The sequence below is a fragment of the Xiphophorus maculatus genome, chromosome 20 (assembly GCF_002775205.1).
Source record: "Xiphophorus maculatus strain JP 163 A chromosome 20, X_maculatus-5.0-male, whole genome shotgun sequence".
In the NCBI taxonomy this organism is placed as follows: domain Eukaryota; kingdom Metazoa; phylum Chordata; class Actinopteri; order Cyprinodontiformes; family Poeciliidae; genus Xiphophorus; species Xiphophorus maculatus.
In genome coordinates, this window is record NC_036462.1 from 30,535,008 (window position 1) to 30,543,907 (window position 8,900).

The 8,900-nt window shown below is 40.6% G+C and overlaps 1 protein-coding gene and 1 pseudogene across 1 annotated transcript; one reads left to right on the forward strand and one right to left on the reverse strand.

The window, feature by feature from the left end:
* Nucleotides 1-286: 286 nt before the first annotated feature.
* LOC111605912 (TP53-regulating kinase-like) lies at nt 287-3,741 on the reverse strand. The gene is made up of 2 exons (XM_023325612.1): nt 3,471-3,741; nt 287-2,022 (listed from the first exon to the last, which is right to left on the reverse strand). The coding sequence occupies exons 1-2, from the start codon at nt 3,673-3,675 to the stop codon at nt 1,535-1,537; spliced, it is 693 nt and encodes a 230-aa protein (XP_023181380.1). The 5' UTR covers nt 3,676-3,741; the 3' UTR covers nt 287-1,534.
* Nucleotides 3,742-5,265: 1,524 nt separating this feature from the next.
* LOC102220765 lies at nt 5,266-8,403 on the forward strand (annotated as a pseudogene).
* The last annotated feature ends 497 nt before the right edge of the window (nt 8,404-8,900 follow it).

Here is an 8,900-nt window from a genome sequence, read left to right on the forward strand (position 1 = left end):
ATGATAATTTGACAATTGTTTGTTAACCTAAAACACAAGAATAATGCTTCATTAAAAAGTGTTTTTGATATTCCGATTATCGAGTGATCTTTGATCAATAATTTTGTCTTTTCAGTGGTTGGACTGTCAGTTATTTGACTTGAAGCAGTCAAAAGATCCTATATATCCCTGTAGATATGATAAAGTTTAACTAGTAATAAATGCCAAGGGCAACTATTAATAAGTAAAGTTTATTTATGAAGCACCTTTCACAGATATAAAATCACAAAGTGCTGTACAATAAAAATCCATTTTAATTTGTTATTTTTAATCTTTATTTTACAAGGATAAAAAACCCAAGAAAGCAACAAGAATGGGAAATCTCTCTAACACAATGACCAAAATTAGTAATTCAGATCCTGCATTGGAAAATTACATGGTAATATTATTACCATGTAATGACATGGTTATTACCATGTAGTTACTTTTCAGTTTTATTTTCAATAATTTTTTTATGAGACTGAAATCAATAAATGAAGGGTTTTCGTGCAATGCTAAATTAGAAATCAATTACCTTTTGGATTGATTAACCTATTGGAGTGATAGATCTAATAGTATTTTGTACTACCAAGATGGCAGCCTAAAACCCATCACCCTCACTGGTTGTTGGCTTAAAATGGACATGCAGAAGCTAGCAATTCTTTGGTTTAAAACCCTCTTTAAAGTCCACGTGTACTTTAAACACCTTAACAGCAAAGTTAATTGTTTATTAGCATCAACATTAGCAGAGATTTTGGCTTCTACCGTTAGCGGATAATGGACTCAACTGAGGTTAGTTAAGGGTTATTTTATGTAACCGAGTAATAAGAATAAAAAGCTCATGTTGGATGATTAAAATAAGTCAATAACCATCTAAAGTGCTTAACACTACAGACACTTCAGACACTCAAAACAATATTCAAATAATTTATCATATCTGCAGTAATTCCTTCAGTGTTGATATCTGTATTCCTGACAAGTTCCTGTTTTGCATTAAATTATGGAAAATAATATCACTGCTGCTGCGTCGTTTCTCAACCTCATTCCATTACGGTTTTCCGTGGTTTCTGTGGGAAATTTGAACACTTCTGTAAGAATAACAGAACAAATAGTTTTCGATGCTGTTGAAGCTCTCTGCAAACCAGGAATTTGACTTTAAGACTCCTGCTTGTTGACCACCCAGCCTCTATTCCATGTTAATCAAATTTATGCTCTTTGGGGATGAGTCTGATCTATACACTGTAATTGGATCAAAAGGTGTGGGAACTTTTATCCACACCTTTCTTAACACACAGATCCTATCAATTTCTATGGAACAATAAACAGAGGGAACCTCAATTTGCAATGTAACATTCAGTACGGATAAAAAGAAGCATTAATAACTTGCAACATTTTATTAACAAGTGTGTTTGTTTCATTTATAGCACAGCATCATACAGATTAATAACTTCACCCTGTCCAATCGTTGACCACTCGTCTGAACCTCAAAGTAAGTGTTCGTCCGTCCACCTCATGATCACCCCACCATGGACCTCTTCCTCCCTCTCAGCCGTACCTCGTCAAGCTTTTTGATGACTGACGCCGACATCTTGGAAGTGGCAGCGTAGCTCTTTAGCAGCTTCTCAAACAGCACGTCTGTGTCGGGGTGAGTACTGAGAAAAGCCTTCTCCAGGACAAACAGATCCACGCCCTTGTCCTCGGGCAAAGCCGAAATGTAACTCAGGCCGAAGTCGATGAAGACGAGCTCCGGTTCCGTGGCCTCTGGCCGGTGCCTCAGCAGCATGTTGGAGGTGGTCAGGTCGCCGTGGATGACGTTCTCGTCGTGCATTTTGGCTAAGATCCGACCGACTCTCTCGGCTAGCTCGTGCAGACCTCGGTCTGCGCAGGAGTCGCGCCGCTGAACGGAGTTGATGTGGTCACGCAGAGTCGAGGAGCCAACGATTTCCTCCAAGAAGATGCAGTGGTACTTGTAGTCCACGAAGTAGACAGCTGGAGCCGGAATACCTGATGAGGAAAAATAAAACATGGTCAAGTACATTACATCAGTCTGTAAAAAAAAAAAAAAAAAAAGAGTTTTGTTTGTTTTGTTTTTTGTAAAACTATTTAAAAAAAAAAAATTAATTCAATCTGAATATAGAACTCAAAATATTGGGACAAAATTGGGCAAACAAAAACTGACAGTGAATTTTCTTAAGAAAAGTTTATTTATGAAAGACAGCAACCTAAGAGGTTTATGTGTTGCTATATTTCACACATGTTTAAGTTTAATAAGGTGAGAGAAGAAATTAAATTCTGTTTTTTTTAATTGAGCATATAAAACATAGCCTTTCATGTTATGAAAAGACGGTCGGCCATCTTGATGCAATAGAAAACTCGGGTTTATAGGAGAATGGCCGCTTATCAATTAATCGTTAGTCAATTGATAAGATCAATCAACTGCAGATTAACTACATGGATGTTTACTTGGAAGTTTTGTTGTTGTTGTTGTTTGTCTACTTGTTTCGACTAACTGTAACGCTATTTATTTATCTATTTGGGCAGAGACCACGTACAACATTTCATCAACCTTTTAAAAGAAGAGATGCCTGATACCAGGCTATAGGGAAAACACTAAAATATGATTTAACAGATCATGGTTTAAAGCCAGTCTACACACACACACACACACACACACAAATGTGTGTGATCAGTTACGTACATACTTGATAAGTCATTCAGATCTCACTAAAATCAAGCACACCAAACTACAGACCAATTCATGAAATAATTGATTTGCCTTCATCAATAATGAATACAAATCTGCTTATTTATCAGACATATTTTTGCCAAATTACTAGAACTTTGTTGATGGTCCTTAAGGGAAATACTGCGTTACGGAGGCACTTAAACACATGATATGAAAACATCGCTGCATGTTCTTTTGTTGTTGTTGTTTTTTTGTTATATATATGGGCTGAAGTCCATATATATATATATATATATATATATATATATATATATATATATATATACAGTACAGACCAAAAGTTTGGACACACCTTTTAATTCAATGAGTTTCCTTTATTTTCATGACTATTGACATTGTAGATTCACACTGAAGGCATCAAAACTATGAATAACACATGTGGAAATATGCACTAAACAAAAAAGTGTAAAACAACTGAAAATAGCCCTTATATTCTAGTTTCTTCAAAGTAGCAACCTTTAGCTGTGATTACTGCTTTGCTCACACTCTGCATTTTCTTGATGAGCTTCAAGAGGTCGTCACCTGAAATGGTTTTCACTTCATAGGTCAACCTGCCCTGTTAGGTTAATAAGTGGGATTTCTTGCCTTATAAATAGTCATGAAAATAAAGAAAACCCATTGAATTAGAAGGTGTGTCCAAACCTTTGGTCTGTACTGTATATATAAACACTGGGTGAACGTCTGCCGAACTTCACCGAGGACCCACCTGCTTTTCTGCAGCGCAGGATGGAGCGGACCTCATGAGCTGTTCTGCGAGAGTTCAGCTTGTCGTGCAGCTCTGGATGTCGGTAGAGTTTAGGAAACCTTTCTTTGATTATTGTCGGCTTTCCTAAGAACGCTGCCCGATACAAGCGAGCTTCCGCTCCTTGTTTGACCAACTCCGCCGTAGAGAGAAACTGAGGGACCGCCATGACGCTCCGACGGGTCCACTCGGAGAATGTTCCTCCTTCTTCTTCTTCTTCTTCTTCTTCTCCTTCTTCTTCTTCTTCTTCTTCTTGGATTTATTGGCGGTTGGCAACAAACTTTTAGTAGCATTACCGCCACTTACTGGTATGGAGTGTGGTTCGTGATGGTCTATCTATTTATATATATATATATAAACTCCTACTACTACTACTACTAATAATAAATGAAATAAATTAAATAAATCCTACCTATACATATAAATATAAATAATTTGTAATGACACTTGTTCTCTGAGCTACTGCTGTAAGTTTCATATCAACAGGACAATAGACAGGGGATGCAAATATTGGCTGGCTCAGAAATTAAAATGCATCCTCCTACATTAATAGACTAGACAGTAAAGGATGATATAAAATGTTCTATATAACGGGCTTCTGTTTTGTAATGCTTTAAGCTATTATGGTGTTAAAAGAAAAAATCGGGGGAATTTCAAACCATCTGCGGAGAACATTTTCATCAGACACTGAAAAACCTTCGACTCATACAGTGTGTCTCAATAAAGGTGTAAAAACCGTATTTATTTCAAATAATCTGCGAAATAAAAACCCACCGTTTTAGGGCTTACATGGTTAAGAAACGTGATAATGTTACGAATATCTTTAAAAGTTTCGTCTTCGGTCATATTTCAGAAATAATAACGCCTCGAATCAGAAACGAGGTAAAACAAGAAACTTTTTTTCTTCGCCGTTAGGCACTTTTAACAGCAAACCAAACGCGACGTTTCGGTGAGGATCAACCTTCTTCAGGCCGTTTGCTGCTCCAACTGAGGAACTCAGTGCAACAACAACTATTTATAAACAAAAACTCCAAACTTCGAATTTACAAAGTATTTACAGTCAGCCGGGCTCTGATTGGCCCTTAGGATTCATATTGTAACGTCATCTGTATCCATGAGGGAGGATGAGGATGATGATGTCATCATTCTGGGGAGGACAGAGCTGCAGACACACACTCTTCTGTTTCTGAATCTGTTGTGGGTAAAATGTGTTTTTCCTCTAAACCCTCCACTAGAAACAAAAATATAAGATCCTTATTTCAGAAGAACATTGCTACTACACCTTATGTGACCCACTACTGGAGACAGTTTTTGTTTCTGATATCAAATGGTCAACGGTTTGGACTCTCCCCTCCAAATACTTCGTTAGGAACAAACCTTGTGATGTGTGCTTCAAACTTCTCCACTGGTGCTACCCTGCAAAACAAAACCTGCCCCAGGATATAGACCGTAGCTGCTCTTTCTGTAATTTGGACAATGAGACAATAGTCCACTTATTCTGGAGGTGACCCTTCGCTGTCTCATTCTGGAAAGACTTTGTTTATTATATTCAATCTCATATTCTCAATAGTTTTTCACTTTTATACACAGATGTACTTTTTGGTTTCTACAATGTCTGTCCTGCTAATAAGAATCATTTTTATGTAATTAATCTATTGTTAATTCTAGTTAAATTTCATATTCATAAATGCAAATTTTCTGGCACAAAGCCTCTATTTGATCTGTTTTTATCTGAATTACAACACTATGCAGGGTCTATATGGACCTCTACCAATCCCAGGGCTGTGGGGAATCTGGAAGCCCTGAAGTTCGTTGGTTGTATTCCCTGAAGCGATGCCTTGTGTTTGTTTCTGTTTTGGCTCCTTGTGTTATGCTTTCTGTTGTTTTTTTTCCCTTGTATCCCCTGGCACTTTGTTTTTCTCGTTTTCCCCTTTTGTATACATTGTATTAACATTTTGATGCAATAAATAAAAAATAAAAAAACTCCAGTAGCAGCACGGGTCAGCACGACGTTGGATTTCCATATTGGATTTAACATTGCATTTCTTTCATAGCTTTTCTGATACATTGGTTGGACAGTCAAAATGTCGCCATTTAAAACTGATTTTTTTTAACAATATCCCAAATTAAACAAATGCTTATCTTGGCTCTGGATTGGCTAAACACAGTCAGAAAATACAGGAGTTCTTCCACGAGACCAGCAACACCAGAAGTATGTGGCAAGGCATAAAGGCGATCACAGATTACAATCCATCCTCCCCCCAGTGGGTGAAGTTGATGCTGACTTTCTAAATGGACTCAATAACTTTGTTGGGAGGTTCGAGGCACTGAACAGTACTCCAGCAAAGAAAACTGTTCCCCACCAGGAAGAGGAGGCACTCTGCCTGGACACAGCCGATGTGTTGAAGGCCCCACGGAAGGCCCCAGGCCCCGACAACATACCTGGGCGGGTGTTCAGGGAATGCGCAGGTCAGCTGGCTGGTGTCCTAACAGACATTTTAACACCTCACTGGACCAAGCCAAACTGGACCAAGCCACAGTGCCAGCCTGTCTCAACACTGCCTCCATCATTCCGGTGCCAAAGAAACCTCAAGTCACCTCTTTCAACGATTACCGGCCTGTGGCACTGACTCCCATCATGATGAAGTGCTTTGAAAGGCTGGTAAAAGAACACATCGTCTCCAGACTCCCCTCCACATTCGACCCGTTCCAGTTTGCCTACCGCCGAAACCGCTCCACTGAGGACGCCATCTCCTCCGCCCTACCTGAGCCTGGCTCACCTGGAGGAGAAGAACACTCATGTGCGGATGTTGTTCCTGGACTTCAGCTCAGCGTTCAACACAATCATCCCACAGCATCTGGCAGGAAAACTGGGACACCTGGGCTTCAGCACCCCCCCTGCGCAACTGGCTGCTAGACTTCCTCACCGACAGATCTCAGTCAGTCCGGATCGGACAACACACCTCCGATGTCATCGGGGTCAGTGCGACGTGTTCTCATCCGTCTCTTCCTGACCCAGGACCATCCCACCAGAGCAGCAGGCCGAGGCAGATGAGCTGGCTGCCGCTCTCTCTGAGCTGCAGGCCACCACCGTGCATGAATACCAGGAAGTGGTAGGCGCCGACACGGACACACACGGTCGAAGTTGTGGTGTGTAATTGTGTGTTCAGTTGAAGTCTGACACTGTCGTTTTCCTTTCAGAACGTCAAAAACGAAAACATTGCAGAGTGGAAAACCAAAATAGCAGAGAAGACGCAGAAGCTGGTATGTGATCCAGACTCGTATGTCTAAGCTCGCCGAGTCTCTGCTGTGTCTATAAACGTGTACATGTGTGTCTATTTGTGTTTCAGTCCCAAGTGAAGGTGGACGTCATTAACCTGAAAGAGGACATCACCAAACTCAAGTCTCAGATCGTGGAGTCTCCAGAGGAACTGAAGAGCCAGAAGGAGAAGATGAAGGAAGCTGTGAAGAAAATCAAGAACTCCATAGTAAGTAGGAAAATGTTTGGTCTGCAGATGTAACTCGATCTTTCCTGCGTTGCACTAGTTACTAGGATTAAACCGTCTGTTATATAAAAGTATATAACAATCTAAGGTCAACTCTATAAATCTATAAACTGGATGTATTTGGGTGAAAAATAACCAACTTCTGTAGGACAACATTACAAAAGGTTTGGGCCTAAGAGCACAAATGACTGGACAAAACCATGGCACAGATGAAGAAAAGATAAAGACGGGGAGCGCCTGATCTTAATGTCACATCATAGCAGTTTCTGAAGTGTTTAGTCAAGCATAAGAACAATCTGAGTAACAGAAGACATTTTGTGTAATTAGAATAACATAGAAATACAACCCTGTTACAGAATAGAGCCAATATGTTGGGATTTCTCGCACACCCGTTTAATTTTTTAAATTTTTAATTTTTTTTACTTTAAGGCAGAAACAGACGAGTATGTGGTGGAGATGCAGAACAGGGTGCAGAGCGTGGCCCACGCTGAGGCCGAGCTCCAGCAGATGAACAGCCTGCTGCAGGACCTGGAGAGCAGCATGAACAACACCAGGCTGCGTCAGGAAGAGGTACGCTCCGCTCTTACATCCACCTGGGTGTCGGGTTTCAAATTCCTAAGCTTCCATCTTTTTCAGAGACGATCCCTCTGACTGAGCTATCGTTCGGTGTTTAGATGTTCGAAGCTAGAAGAGACATGCCTGCAGCCAGAAGACGATTCTACAAAATAAACGCCACACGTTTCCTATTTTTATTTGTAAAAACATTTTTCCATTCACATAACAGTTATTCAGTCACTTGTGTTGCTCTGCTGGGTGAAACCCCAACAAAACGGTTTGTGGTTGTGGTATGACAAAATATGAACAGAACAGCTGTCAGAGTGGGGAAATGTGACCTAATGTTCACTGTAGAACGCACACAGTAGAAGTTGGTAAAGGGAAAACAATATTTAAAGGTTGTTTTTTTTGTTTCTAATGTTGCATGTTAACAGTACCAGGAGCTGTTGATTCAAAGCTAGAAGATGCAAAAGGAGCTGAAAAGTCTGTGCAGCGAGGAGGTCCAGCTGAAGCGGGCTCTGGGCATGAAGCTGGATAAGGAGTGCAAACAGAACATCCGCAGGCAGAAGAAGAGAGAGACGAAGGAACACCATGTCCAGGAAGTGCTGGGGTACCGACTCAAACGTCTCGACCCGTAGAGTTAACCTGAGCAATGCGTTCGTTTGGCAACCTAACACCAGCTGTTCTCCAGGCAGTGCAACCAAATCCACCAGAAACGCGAGGAGATGGCGGATAAGATCCAAGCGATCATCGGAGAGACCCGTCAGCTGAAGGCCAAGATCAAGAGCCTGAGAGACGTCTGCAGCAAAGAGACGGAGAAGGCCCAGGTACGTTGATGATAGGCCCAGGTACAGCCTCTGACGTTTAAGGGCGAAAGCTTTGCGGGGCTCTAGAGGTAGGTAATTTTAAAGACACACGTGAAAGTGTGACGTCTAAAACAAAGTTTTGACATTAAAGCATTTCTATCAACAGGACTGAAGTAAGGAAGAGAGAACATCCAGAAACATTCAAAGAAAAGAAATCCGAAAGCCTAGAGAACTGTTCAACTAAAGAAGCAACATTAACGTACAGTACTGAAACGAAACAAAATGACAAGCACAAGATCTTGTATTCTTCATTGATGACCCTTCCTTCCACTGCATCATCGTACACCTCCTTTTCAGCCATGTCCCAAACCTCACAATGACACAATGGACAAAAACAAAGGAAGTCGCAAACTGCTACTTCTTAGCAGATCCGTGGCTAGTTGTCAGAGCTGAGCGTCATCACTCACTCTAAATTTTGCTCACTCTAAATTGCGTGTCAATCATATGAAAACCTTAAAAATCATAAA